We start from the raw sequence: 15,828 nt of genomic DNA on the forward strand, positions 1-15,828 counted from the left end.
CTGGCTGGAAAACGCCGCGCAACTTGGTGAAGATCTTCGAGCCGACAATCGCACTTTTGTGACGTCATACTACTACACTGCAGGCTACGACTCTCCCTTCACCATATTTTTTCGACACAACGAAATCTGGTTCATTGCCACAGACTAGTAAAATTGAGGTGGTAGTGTTTATGCCGAAGACTGCTCGAAATTGCTTTTATCGATAATCGTCTGCCGAAATCGTATTTTTGTATACCCTTATTACAAAAAAAGGACAAAAAACTGTAGGCAAACTATCACACTTCTTGATTGCTTTAATGTACCAAATGGAAAATCAACTTTATCTATTTATTTTTTTTTTTTTGGACGACAAACAAATAAAGAGCACCAATCATTATAGTACAGCCATTAGTAGCTGATTACGTGAATTTACCCTACTGGAAATAATACAGCGTTTCACAGTATGTTCACACTGTGCTGAGGGTTTTTATAGGGAAATTCACATAGTACAATTTTCTTTTAAACTGTAAACTGATGATTCACAATGTGTTCACACTGTTAAAACGCTCGAATCTAACAGTGTGAAGATATTTCACGCTATGTTCACATTGTGTTTCACATTGTGAGACACTGTGTTCTTTCCAACAGGGACAGTGTTATTGAACGACAGTTTTTGAACCTCGATTAGTGTTGAATGCTGTCGGATATAGTTTGTTTTACTTTTTATGAATAATGATTCCAAAGAGGTTTCCACACCCCTCCCTCAATAATTGAATAGTTTGCGAGGACAAAATATTGATAAACACTCGTGCAATTTTTTTAAAATAAAAAATAGGTCGGGTCTGTGCTTTGCATTCGAGAAGAGAGCGCTTGACTTTCACTTTCACAAACTTATCAAACAGCTCTTCTGGTATAAGTGATGATTGGTAGTATAGATACATAAAATTAAGAATGTGAAAACCATGAATGTATAATCATGGTATCACACGCATGCGTTGTAGACATACTGGTATCACACGAAGGATTTTTGTTGTTCCTATTGTACAATGTTCTACATAATGTGTATGTGGATTTCCGTGGCTGTAGATTAACGTAAATGACAGTATTAAAGCAAAAAAGAACATAATGATCTTATGAAAAAAATGTTGTCGTGGAATTAACGTGTGTATAATTATTGCCTTGGTGATCTGACAAATGATTTCGTACCTTGCATATAAAGTTATATATATATATATATAAAGTTATATATATATATATATATATATATATATATATATAAATATGTATATATATATATATATATATATATATATATATATATATCATATATATATTATATGAATATATTATATTTAAAAATAAATGAATATAAATATGAATATATATATATATATATATCATATATATTGTCCGGTAGAAAATAATGAACCCTGATCCACTCAAATCCTGTAGAAAACCTGTTCCAATCACGTGTCTTATTTTCGATTTCTTGTCGAGTGTCAGTTTGACAGAGGTCGTGATATATCTAATAAGGTTTGCATTTTGTGTTTATATGTGTTTGTGTGTGTACGCGCGTATATATGTGTGTGAGAAAGGAAAATTATCTGGAATCTTGTGTCTCATAAACAACAAACATTCATACTCCTTTTATAAATACAGTGCACTCCAGTTAACGAACACGGTTATAACGAAATTCCGGTTACCACGAAGTAAAAATTCAGGCCGCAACATTATTTTCTCTATGTTAATTCTCATTTGCTTGGTCATAACGAATTTTTTGACATAATAAGAGAAAAGTACCGGTCTTGAGGACTTCGTTATAACGGAAGTCCAATGTAATTTCAACTCTTTCCCTTTCATACTTCATTTCATACTTTCATACTTCTCTTCATTGATCGTATGCAGTTAATTCTTCTGTAAATGCATGCATCTCCAGAATGTGCAGTTTTTCTTTCACTGCAGTATATTAGCCACTTTCCGTTTCTTAAGATTACGCGCAAGTATGCTTCTCTCTGGTGTTTTGCCATAACTCCTGTGTTCGGTTTTCAGCAAATTTGACGTCCGATTTATCACCTAAATCTAGTATCAAGATAAATAAAAACACGAGAAAAATATTGTTCCTATATCCTCGACAACATTTTGAGTGATGACGTGAAAGAAAGAGCCACAAAAACCAGAGAGGAAGAAGAAGCTTGTGGAAAAGATTCTTTGTGGGCTGATCTTGTAGCACTTGATTTTATAGTTTATACCTCTGACTTTACGGGATGCACTTTGTCTTAATTGATCTATGTCGCAGAACAATTGTGACAGGAAAGGCATGATACCTTCATCTATATCAGTTGACTGTAAACAGTCTTGGAGTGTCGGAACGCTTTATTTGACATTAAGTGTAGCAATAAGCACAAAAACAAAAACAAATAACCTGTTTACATACATGTACATACATAAAAATGAGCGCAATACATTTGAAGCAGAAATATGAGTTTACCTCATGCAAAATAATGTATTTCCCGACTAATAGCTTAAACTTTGTTCAGTATAGTCTTTGGGTAGAAGTGTTCGGAAAGAATACATGTACCAGTAGATACACTGAAAAGAAATGCCCTTAACACATAATTTATTAGCGTTCACAATTCTCAAATAAAGAATAATGTAAAAACTTAGGGTTTCGGAAGTTACAGACATTTTCCACCATGGAAGACCCTTTCTATATCATTATACTTAGTATACAATCATGATACAGTCACAGAGTTCATAATAAAAGCGCTAGATTCCACAATTAAAACGTTAGAGTGTGGTGTATAATCAATCAATCATACCGTATATCCTAGAAAAAAAATACAACGGTACCCTCCGCACCAATAACTTTAAAATAGTGAATCAATCCAAATATACTTTCAGGGTGCGTAACTATAACTTATTACCCACAATCTACACAAAACCCAATTCGCTTTACTTGAGTGGTCAAAGAGAAATGAGGATTTTTGTAGAGCATGTCGGGAATCCTTTCCCTCCAAGTTCTGTCCATTGTGTTCGCACAGTCACTGACATTGATTATGCAGTTCGGAGAGCATCCAAGCGCTAAACTTGGAAGAATCAGACTCATAAATGTATGACTTATTTATAACGATCCACATTTCCGTGTGACCACTTTACAAAAATGAATGGGGGTTTTCTGCAAAATTAAGGCCCTGAAACAGCATTCAGATAATTTAATCATACTGGAAGTTATCAGTGAACTGGTTGTATTTTTTTTTGACATATTGTACATGTAGTACACTGCACTCCCGTTACAACGTAATACTCGGGACCGGCAGTTTTTCTTTCGTTATATCCAATTTCTGTTACTGCCACACAGTCAGGAAAATTATGTAAAAATAATCATATACTCAGTAGGTTGTGGTTTGAGGATCTGAATTTTTACGTCGTTGTAACGAGAATTTCGTTAGAACCGTATTCTTTTACAACGGGAGTGCACTGTATTGATACAATATTAATCTCTACTCGTGTACTCGTTGTTTCGATAATAGGCATACACGTAACCGATAAATTCATAACAATCACAGACACATTTATACATTTAGACATGATATTAAGATATAGTCCTAATCAATACTGGCAATGTAAAATGTGAAGTGAGAGTGGCTATAAAACACAAAGGAGGACAAGTTTAAAAAAGACTAACAAAAAAAAAAAAGACAGACATCAAAATTTCACGAGGAGAACAGGATGTACAGAGGAGACAGAGAGAGAGCGAGAGAGAGAGAGAGAGAAAAGAAAGAAAGGAGTGGATATCTTTTCTCCTTCTTAGAATGGGACTTGTTTCAGGGGCGGATCCCGGAATTCTGCAAATGGAGGCGCAACTAACATCCGTGGTGCCACTTCTGGGTTTCATTTCTTTTTTTAAATTTCTTTTTGGGGGTTTTAACGAAAAATATAGGAAGGAGGCGTGCGCCGGTTGCGCCTCCTCTGAATCCGCCACTGTGTTTAAACTACTCGTGCTCTCTCATAGTGTTAGTGATCCAGTCGACATAGTATGTCACACGAGTGTACAAGTCAAATTCCCGGCAGGTGGGGGGAGAATCCTCCCTGCAGTCGTGTGAAAAGCTGACCACTCCCACTTGCACGAAGGTTGGAGACACTGCTTCGCGCAGTACAACCAGCGGCCCACCGGAATCACCTTTTTCCACGTGTTCTTCACGACCTGGCAGACCTGCGCACAACTGCTTGGCCCCGTCGTTGATAACACACATACGATTTCCTTCGTCAATTCTCATCAGGAGCTTCTTCATCTTGAATCTTTCTTCTCCGGTTGATTGCCTTCCCCAGCCAGAGACAGTTGCTCTAAGATCTGTCAACGTCCGCACTACAAATACAAGTGAGTGTGGTTAGTACAGTGGAATATGTATTCCAGCGTGATTTTTGTGCCAAAATTGCTTTTCGGGGCTAACTTTGTCAATTAGTGGATGCTGATGCCGAAAAGTACTGTTTATCCGATATTCTCAGCCGACAATTTTAAACAACAGATACTTTTTGTCCCATATCTCGACTGAAGGAAGAGGATGAAAATAATGTAGAATAGTGATAGTGAATTAACCATGTTTCTGATAACACAGATTTCATTAAAGTCATTACTTTGGTTATTCATCATCAGGTTTAGGGGCCATCTTGAATTTCAATAGATATCTCGACTGAGTGATGAAAAGCATTAAAAGTGGTGGCAATAGATATTCTACCTATGTTTGTGATAGCAAGGAGTTATCTAAATCATCAGTGTTTGTTCAATTTACTCATCAGGCTTGGCGGCCATGTTGAATTTCAATATGGCTGCCAATCTTATAGGTTTTGCCCAGTATTTCGACTTGCGAGCGACAAAAAGTATTGTAAGTAGTGGCAATTCCTACAGTGTATTTTTTTTTTTCGATGAGACCACAAATTTCACCTCAATCATACATCATCAGAATTGACAGCCATTTTGAATTTCAATATGGCCACCAATCAAGGTTGCCGGTCAGTTTTGAAGCTATGAGGAAGTCACTGGAGCGATGAGTTGGGGGCCTACTATCTATTTTGCAGCTTCAATGCGTTTGCCTTTCACACATACGTGGTTTGTGTTATAAATAGAAGTTACCATGGACTTCGCACACACAGCGTGCGACCGACGAGCTGAGAGAGTAGTCGCTCCTATCCCATCGCTGTGTGCGCGAGTACACGCCCGCCGTATGCGAGTCCATTGCTACCCAGCTAACATTTGAACGTTTTCTGAACGTTCTGGAAACGTTCCAAATTCGTTTTTTGGCCGTTTTGTCAAAATGCTTTGAGAACGTCTTGTTGTGGAAGGTTTTCGACGTATTTAAGACGTTTCAAATTGACGTTATATAAACGTGTTTGTTTTTTTTTACGTTAAAAAAACATTCGGAATTTTTAAAAACCTGCAGAAACCTTTTGGACGTTATAGACGTCAATAAAACCTTTTGAGAAAATTCAAAACGTTCTGCGGACGTCTAGAAAACCTTTGAAAACCGTCTAGAACGTTCAAAAAATGTTTTAAGAACGTCTAAAAAATCTCATGACCCGTTCCAGAACGTATAGAGAACCTTTTAAATCCGTCTAGAACACATTTTAAGAGTTTTTTTTTTTTCTTATTGGGTATCTTTTTAAAAATAGGTATGAGATATGCTGGCACAATCTGAGATTAATGTACCCTAATCCTAATCTTATATCCTATCCTAACCTGTACCTAATGTCCTAACACCTATACTTATACTATATCCTATTTCCAATTGATTAAATGATGCAATGCATGAAGACATGGTTACTAAAATTAAGTTATACACACCTTAATTAGGCCTATAAACATATGAAAATAAATCTTCATAACACAATTTGAAATTGTGAATAACTGAAAAATAAGTAAGTAAGTTTATTTTTTAACACAGAAAGTTTGAACCCAGCATAAATCTTTAGATTTCGATGTATTTTATTTATTTCCTCTTGTTTTCGAATCTTATATTTTCTTATTTGAATATTCATAAATAGGCATGAATATTCATACCAAAGAAACCTATGACAAACACGAAGCGGACCAAATGAAAATGTTTTGCAAACGTTGAAGTCGACGTAGAGGCCTAAATAAAAACGTTTTGTGAACGTTTATAAATGACGAAGACGTGAGACATGATAAAAAAGTTTTGTAACGTCGATTGAAGTTTTTAAAACGTTTTCAAAAAAAAAAGAACATGTGCTTTGCGGTAAATGCTAAGTCCCAACTTTGACGTTGTAAGTACGTTTTAAAACGTCTATTTGATACGAAGATATACGAAACCTCAAAAAACGTCAAGGAAATGTTCTGTGCTTGCTGGGTATAATCACCTTTGCAAAAGGCTACTTTGAAACTCACAACTTATATCATGAATATCCTGTGAATATCAAATATCCAACAGTTTATCTCAGCTAATGCGCAGTCAACTTGTGCTGCGTTCCATTATATTTTTGAATCTGATCGGAAAAGTCAGCCCTTTATGGTGGCAGAGTATAACAGATGAAAATGATGTTTCCCTAAATCTTTTTAGATATCTGCACTTTCTCAGATATCTATGCAACGCTATCATAACAGCCGTGATGGTAAACTGACTGGAAATCTTGTTATTCTAAAAGAATTGTTATCCTGTCACGGAGAGATGGAAAGGTTGTTTTCCCACATAAAACCTGCTAGTGTGCCTGTCAGTGGTCTCTGATCTTTTTTTTTAAAGATTTTCTTGAGATGATTTGGCCAGCCTTTTGCTATCCTTTCCGACCTTGAAAAACAGTGATCCATTTTGTTTTCTCTTTGCTATGCATCTTGCCCTTTCGCCTCAAACCCAAGATTTGCATGTTTTATACAGGGAGACTTAAGAAAGTAGTTCTATTTGGTTTCGCTTTCATCAAATCTTCCTATCTAAATACTAGATTGGAAATTAATCTGTGAGATTGTGGATAGGGACAAATCCATGACTTGTATATTGTGAATGACATTTTCAATCTAATTCTGGTTTTATCCCTCCTAAATCTGAGGAATTTAGAGAGTGTGTCTAATGACAATATAATCTGTTATAAGGAATTCTGTATTACCAGGTGTGCATTTTGGTGAATCTCCAGAATTTACTGTCTGTTTAAAAAAACAACAACAATATTTGAAATTATTTCTCATTCTGGAAAGAAGAAGAAGAAGAAGAAGAAGAAGAAGAAGAAGAACAACAACAACAATAGAACTTCATATTCAGGTCATAGGACTATACTATGGTCACTATCAGTGAAATTCAGTCACTAATGTGTAACATCATTGCAGAGTCCATCTCCCAACCAAATGATATTGCAAAAATTTCAAACCCTGCTCCACGGACAATATTTTGTTTTGATGCTCAGGGTATTGATGCCATACAAATTGATAGGGCATTTATTTCCTATGCAGTTACGTCATACTCAGTATGGTAATGAATGGAGAAGATACATTATCTGCTTGATTGTGCTCCACAATATAACAAGGCATCAAGAACTATAACATGTATTAACACCTTTAGGGTATTGTTTGTTGTCGTTCCATACCATCTCCAAATGACCAGTTAAATCTATCACCACATGATCATTTCACATTCTTTTCTTTTGTTATCATCCTGCCTTATCATTTTCACTCCAAATTGTACATCTGGTTATTCTTTATATGTATGACCACTAAGTCACAATATTGTCATTTCACATTCTTGTTTTGCCTACCCTAATGCCTCAATGCAATAAGAAAGTGCATTATATTCTATGTATGGTCATCTCATTATCAATCCATTTCAATTTTTTGTTGTTGCTTGCACTGAAATCATGAATTTATGTTGCTATCGTAGCGGGGATTTAACATTTTGAACAGTGCTCATTAGATGTGCAGATGCTATCATTTGTATAGTCATAGTGGCTCTGAAAAGGGTATACGCGCTCACGACGCTCCACCAGGAATGTTCTTTTTTTTAATTCTCTTGAAAATAGCAAGGATATTCTTGCCGAAAAGTCAAGAGTGGGTAGGCCCATTTCAGTTCCACTTAAATTCCTATTTAGAAAGAAAGTGTGGTGCAACGTTAAACCTTCCAACAAGCATTCTACCACCAAGAAAACCTTCAAAGATTTCATCAATATTTTAACTCTTAAAAGCATCATCTAAATAGCATACTCTTTAGAGGCATAATCTACCATTTGCAAATAAAACAAAAATCCAGTATTAGTGCTTCAAAATAAGGCAGACAAAAAGCAGTGATTAATGCTAGAGTCACAGACGGCCGGATGTCGCACCGGGTCCATAAGGAATTAATCTTAACCGCATCGACCCAGTTCGAGTGGCAGAGACCCGCATTGGCCTGCATCGTAGCCCGTGTCAATTCCTGATGGATTCCGAGGGTTACGATACGGCGGTGAAATCATTTTGGTCACGTTCAGAATTTTCTTACGGATTTCAATTCCGTATTGATATCCGAAATGACCCGGTTCGAACCACATTGACCCGCTGCAGCCCGCAGAGTAAAACCTTATGGACCCTTGCCGTCTACAGCATTGCCTCCATGCGCAACAAAATGATGACAAGGTTTACATCCGTGTTCAATACGGGTCGAAGCGGGTTGACACGGATCGATAGTGGTCGAAAAGGATACATTAAAGCGGATTTTTATACAGTTTGATACGAGTCATTACGGGTCTCATCGGCTCAAACCGGGTCGACACGGTTTTGATTCCTTATGGACTCGGTTCAAAATCCGGCAGTGAGTGACTACAGCATTAACGTAGAGAGCGCCCTGCGTGGTTGCCTCTTTTCTGTGCTCTGAGTTGTTTATGATTTTTGTGTTGTTCTGTGATATCATTTTTGTGTCACTGTGCCAACTGTATTGTATGTGCTTTGTGAATCTCCTGGACCATTTTTGTGTTAAGTAATTCGAGGATTTGGCTGAAAATCGGCAAACTGGATTTGGGGTTTGATATCGTTTGTACGGGAGCCACAGTACAGCCTTCATATTCAGGTATGTGTTTATGCGCTCATGCGAGCCTAGAGCTGTTAAGCGCGTAGAAGTCATACGCGTTTGTGTTCATGCGCTCAACTGTTGTACTTGAATGAGCTGTAGCTTTTTAAACTTTTTATGTACGTTTTGCACAACGCAGTGATAATAATGATCAGTATAATGGAACGAATGAGGTATATGTTTGTTGTGAGTCTAATACTGACTCTTTTGCCATGTATGTATTGTTGTACAGCCACATGCACTTTTAGTAGGTCTATACTACCAACTGTGAAGAATGATAAGAACATGTCTAGTACCGGTATCAGAGTAAAAGGCTACTCAAAAGCATGCATTTTGTATTATAAGAATGCAAGCTCTACTTTTCACATGTCACTGCTTACCAGTGGAGATGTTGAAATCAACCCAGGTCCGTCATTTAGTGTGTCAGCTACTAAAGATCATGCTGTTGATAACAATACAAGACGTGCATATAGTATTTCGGACCTTTTACAGCTGAACCCTTACAATGTTTACTCCACTAAACCTTCTTGTAAGTGCCTTAGGATTAATGAAGTGACATGGCAACGAATAACAGCACTACAGATTAACAGAGTGAAAAAGACTCACAGAGGTAAAAGAGTAGTAAGACAAAATAGGGATCAAACTGTGAAGTTGTTACATGAAAGAAAATTTGTGAATTCTGATATTTCATGTATGAATTTGAAATTGGCTATGTTAAATGCCAGATCGCTGAAGAACAAAACCGCTGAATTTGTAGATTATATTCTTGATCATGAATTAGACATTGTTGCTATTTGTGAAACATGGCTTACGCCTAATGATGCTGCTCCGATTGGTCAATTGACACCACATGGCTTCACATTTAAGCACATTCCCAGAGTTGGCAAACGTGGAGGAGGAATAGCTGTGTTGTTTAAAAGTCAATTAGATGTCAGAATTGTAGATTCCCCAAATGTTACAACATTTGAAATGATTCAGATGACTCTGAATTATATGCAGAAATCGTTGCATTTCATCAATGTATATCGTCCACCCAGTTCAGTACAGTTTCAGATTTTCTTGGATGAGTTTTCTAATGTTCTCGATAGACAGCTTCTCTGCTCGTCTGACTTGTTGATTGCAGGTGATTTCAATATACCTGTGGACTCATCAACTTCGAATTCGAAGTTGTTCTCTGAATTATTGTCAGCCTTTAATATGAGTCAACATATTAATGAGCCAACTCATAATCGAGGCCATGTATTAGATCTGCTTATAACGCATAAAGGTAACACTGTACAACTTTGTAATACCGGTGTTGTGGAAGGTATATCAGATCATTCAGCAATAATGTGTGAATTGAACCTTCCTAAACGTTGTATCAAAAAAACATTTGTTGTGACACGGAATTTGAAATCTGTAAACCCACAAGAGTTTGTTGCTGATACTCATGTTAAGTCTCTTTTATCAGCTGAATCTCAAGTTAATAATGTTGATGATGAAGTGAATTTGTATAACACCTTACTCACTGCCACCCTTGATAAGTTGGCACCTGAGAAACGAATCAAGGTCACAATACACCCCAATACGGAATGATATACCCCAGAAATAGCTCAAGCAAAACTGCTTCGTAGACAGTTAGAAAGGAAGTCAAGGTCCACAAAACTGGAGATTCACAAGCAGATGTATCATGCACAAAGGCGATGTGTAAATGCCTTGATTAAAGATGCTAAGTTACAATATCATTCAAAAAAGGTTACGGATTGTGGGAAAGATACAAAGAAGTTGTACAAAGTTGCTAATGCTTTGCTTTATCGAAAACAGCGATCTCCTTTGCCAGAACACCTCACTCATGGTGATCAAGTTGAGTTAGCCAATTGTTTTAATCAATTTTTCATTGATAAAATTGTGGCAATCCAACGGAGTTTCCCAACTCGTTGTGAACAGCCAAATGACATTGTATGTGAAGTCAAGTCAGAATTGAGTGAGTTTCAGTCTGTCACTGTTAATGAGATAGAAAAGCTTATTAAGAACTCACCTAACAAATCATGTGAACTTGATCCAATCCCAACAGATTTGGTTAAGAAGTGTGGCAGAGTTTTAGCACCCGTTATCACAAGAATCATAAATGCTAGCCTGAGATTAGGTGTAGTTCCACAGGTGTGTAAAAAAGCAGTTATTCATCCAACTTTGAAAAAAGCAGGCTTAGATCAGGAGTGTCTAAAAAATTACCGCCCAATTTCAAATTTACCTTATTTAAGTAAATTGCTTGAAAAGGTTGTTTTCTCACAACTGACAATGTATCTGCAAGATAATGAATTGCTTGATTCATTTCAATCTGCGTACAAGCCTGGTCATAGTGTAGAAACACTGTTAGTCAACTTATCAGATATTGTGTTCAGAGAATTAGATAGTGGTAACATCACTGCTCTTATCATGCTTGATATGAGCTCAGCTTTTGACACAGTCGATCATGCTATTCTGATTCAACGATTGAGATATTTGGGCATCAAAGGAACTGTTCTTGATTGGTTTATATCCTACTTATGTGATCGATCTCATTATGTTAGAATTGGTGATTCTACCTCTTGTAAAACTATGACAAGGTTTGGTGTACCTCAAGGTTCTGTTGGAGGCCCGCTGCTTTTTTCTCTGTATATGCAACCAATTAGTGAAGTATTTCGCAAGCATTGTATTAGTTATCATTGTTATGCGGATGATATACAACTATATTTGTCTTTTAAACCCACTGTGTCTTCATTGTCATCCGCCATTGCAAAACTCGAAGCATGTTTGCAAGACCTGAAAATCTGGCTTACATCCAATGGCCTTAAACTAAATGATGATAAATCTGAGTTTCTGTTATTGGGATCAAAGCATATGTTAAGCAAAGTTGATTATCAGTCATGTCATGTCAACATCGGTAGCACTTGCATTACTCCGTCGAAAACAGCACGTAATCTAGGTGTCATATTTGATCAGGAAATGTCATTTCGAAGTCATGTAACTCATATTCAGCGGAATGTTCGATATCAGTTGCGTAATTTAAGTTTCATAAGGAAATATTTGTCTAAATCTGCAGCTGAGATACTTATTCATGCTTTGATTTCTTCTCGGTTGGATTTTTCGAATTCATTGTTGTGTAATCTTTCAAAAAAGGATGTCACAAAACTTCAACGGTTGCAAAATTCTGCTGCCCGATTGTTAACTTTTACTACTAAGTTTGATTCCATGTCACCAGTTCTCCGTTCCTTACATTGGTTACCTGTAGAAAAAAGGATTATTTTCAAGATTCTGTTATTAGTACATCATTCAGTTCATTCTTTTCCCCCAATATACATAAGTAATTCTGTTCAAAAATACATTCCGGCACGAAGGCTACGTTCATCATCAGATGCATTTTTACTCCAAACACCCAGAGTAAAACATGGGTATGGTGATCGTGCTTTTTCCGTTATGGGACCGAAATTGTGGAATCAGTTACCTCTTCAGTTAAGGGAACTGTCATCCACAGAGTCATTCAAATCCAAACTTAAAACTTATCTGTTCCTTTCATACTGAGGACTGTAATTGCTGTATGTCATTAATATTGGATCAATATTGTATTTTTAATTGGTATATGTTTTATTCTTTATTTGGTATATATTTGTTTTTGTTTACCATTTTCTTATTTGTTGTATATGCATGTAAATATATGATATCTTTTCATTTTGAAGCGCCATGAGCACTGAAAAGTGGACCTGTGCGCTATACAAGTAGCCACTATTATTATTATTATTATTAATAACCCTCCATTCTGGGACTTATCCGGCTCATTTTCACCTGGATCAAATCTGTTTTGTGACCCGGCCGTGTGTGACTCTAGAATTAACTTACGGCTACGGTCACAACCCCCAAAATCAGTCAGCTCGGCGACCGGTCGGCGAGTTCTTAGCCAAAACCGGTCTGACAACGACCGGTGACCGACCAGAGACCGACCAGGCGCCGCTGATTTTTAGGGCATCGGTCGGTCGCCGCTAAGTTTTAACGCGGAGTTAAAATTTCAGCGGCGACCGACCAGTTTTCACTTGCTGCCCAAAATACGCTCGGTGTCCGAGCGGGAACCGCCCAGGCACTGACCTAATCGAGCGGTCCCTGCCGAGCGATTTAGGGAACAAAAATAATGGACACAAAAATGACAACAGCACAGAAGAAAACCAAGAGAATAGATCGGGCAGTCGCCGTCGAGCGATTCAGGGACTAAAAATATTAAGATAAAAATGACAGAAGCACTGAAGGAAACCAGGGACTATACATGGAGAAGATAATCTAGCGTAATTTGGAAGAAGCAGGGGGAGGGATAAGAGGCAAGGAAACCCCACCAACATCTCAGCATCTCAACATCTCGACAACCAACATGAGGGACATGGAAGTCAAAGGCAACCACTTTGGGGCAAAAGAAATGAAAGCTAAAAGTCAGTGTTGATATGTTGACGTAGTGGAATACGGTTTGATTTGGTAACCTTATCATTCATTAAAGGCCTATTGATTGAAGAAGAAATAAATGTCAAGAGATTGAGAAAAGTAAAATATGAAATTAAATAGGCATATAAAAATACTGTAAAATATAGAAGCAAACAAGATATTTTGGAAAAATCCAATCTATTCCAATCTTTTTTCCATTTTGGGTGTTCCTCCCTTTTGTTTTATTTCCTAATTTCTAGTTATCTGTGGTATGACATAGGTGAGGTTTGTTAGTTGATAATCTAACTCTTAGATCTTTTGCCTCGAGTTTTATCTTAATCAATTAATTCATTAACACATCACAAATCACATTGGTACATTAATAAACACAAATAGCTCGTGAGAAATTTCCGGCAGAGACCGGCGGGTGGCCGTCGGTACGCCTACGGATCGCTGGTAGATGACTTTAATATCGATCACCCGTCGGTCGCTGAATTCGTAAAAATCGGCCGGTGGCCGGTGGGAGATTGTCCAGTTGCCGATGGGACATCGCTCGGTGACTGCTCGGACTCTGCGCGTTGCAGATCCCCATATTTCGCCAAAATTGTACTGAAAATCGATCGGTGACCGACGGGAAATCGACATGGCGATGCTCAGACATCGCTAGGGTTTTACAGCCTGCTCAGCATCTCCAAAAACCGCTGAGCGGTGCCAAAATTTCAGCAGCGACGGAGCAGGCTACAAATCGGTCGGTCGCCGCTCTGAGTTGTGACCGTAGCCTACCAGGGGCCCGTTGCATAAAACTTACCGTTGAATTTCAATGGTAACTACCGTCAAAATAAGGTGTCACAGCCAATCAGCATCAAGGATTATAAAATCTACCGCTAATTTGAAGACTTACCGCTAGAAAGGAGCGGTAAGTCCAGCGGTAAGGGTTTTATGCAACAGGGCCCAGATTGTTGGTATCACAGACATGGATATTGCTGCGATTCTAATGATAATCATTGCTCACAATTTGAGAAATAGGACAAAGCTTATTCTGAATTGGCGGCCTCATTGAAATTCAACATGGCAGCCAGCAGCGTCACCAATCTCAATGCTTTTAATCACTCAGTTGAGATATAGCACAAAACCTATTTTGAATTGGGGGCCATGTTGAAATTCAAAATGGCTTCCAAGCCTGATGAGGTGAAACATGGCTGATGATTTTAGTGAAATCTGTGGTATCAGAAACATGGGTAACGCATCATTTAATTAATGTGATTTTCATTCCTTACAAGTCGAGCAAAAGGCAAAAGACTCATTATTAGCGGCGGCCCTTTTGAATTTCAAAGTGGCGGCAGACTATGGGTTCGGAAAAATATAGTACTCTTAAATTTCGGAATCAGCAACCCCCCCCCCCCCCAAGTTGACAAAGTTAGCCAATAAAAAACAATTTTGGCACGAAAATCCAGCCGGAGCCAAATATCTGACATAAGGACCTTCACTTCAGCATGGTATGCAGGGAGGTGGGATCCATCTTCTTGGTATATTAACTGATGTAATTACATAATTAGCATGATGATAATGATGATAATTACCATGGCAATATTGAAAGAGCTATAGTTATGATCATTATGGTGATAATACTTGGTATTGACATAGTTTTATACACAAAGGGTAACATCTTACTTGCCGGACTAACTTGTAACCTTGCTATTCTCCCACAGAGTTCTACCGTTACTATTAATCCCATAAAGCCAAGGGGGGGGGGGCACAATGTGCCCTCCAACTCCAACGCCCTTTATTCGATTTCAACCACATTTGGTGATTTTTCCTCAAATCGTATTGCGAACATTTTGATATATAATTCAGCTATATTTAATGTTGCTGGTTGCCATGGCGACCATAAACTGATAACCATGTCAGTCAGACTTTGAATCTCTTTTTTTTCTGTTCCCATTTCATTTAAGAGTATTACAGTGTATGAAATGGGTGTTTCTTGGATGAAATTTGTTGAAGAAGCAAAATTTGAAGTAATCATTGTTCCGGAAAGTTTTACTTAGTATTTCCTTTGTTTTTATGTGACAAAAGAATAAAACAATCTATATGATAGAGATAATTGAAAAAAATAGTATTTTCTAGAGATTGCCCTTCTATTTTGAGTTATTTTGATTCCTTCAGCCAAGTTATGCTTTTAATATCATCAGTTTATCATATTATGAATCTGCAGTCTCAAAATTCCACTATTATGATAATATGAAATGTCATAACTATGACTATACATGTGCCCATTCTAATCATTTCTTCTCAGGTCTCATAATGTATTTCTTTATGTTGATATGAATCGCAACTCCATGTGGTGACCTTGAGAAATTGAACCATAACAAATGATAAGATTCCACTTGCTTATCTT

The 15,828-nt window shown here is 37.4% G+C and overlaps 1 protein-coding gene across 1 annotated transcript in view; it reads right to left on the reverse strand.

Moving 5' to 3' along the window:
• Positions 1-3,916: 3,916 nt before the first annotated feature.
• The window catches only part of LOC139721905 (complement factor B-like), a 57,971-nt gene continuing 46,059 nt past the window's right edge, over positions 3,917-15,828 (reverse strand). Inside the window, exon 17 of the mRNA XM_071633230.1 lies at positions 3,917-4,345. Coding sequence (XP_071489331.1) covers positions 3,972-4,345 — 374 coding nt within the window. The 3' untranslated portion in view covers positions 3,917-3,971. The remainder of the gene's footprint in view (positions 4,346-15,828) is intronic.

The sequence above is a fragment of the Diadema antillarum genome, unplaced genomic scaffold (assembly GCF_040938485.1).
Source record: "Diadema antillarum isolate AM-2024a unplaced genomic scaffold, OU_Dant_1.0 scf00000151, whole genome shotgun sequence".
Lineage (NCBI taxonomy): Eukaryota > Metazoa > Echinodermata > Echinoidea > Diadematoida > Diadematidae > Diadema > Diadema antillarum.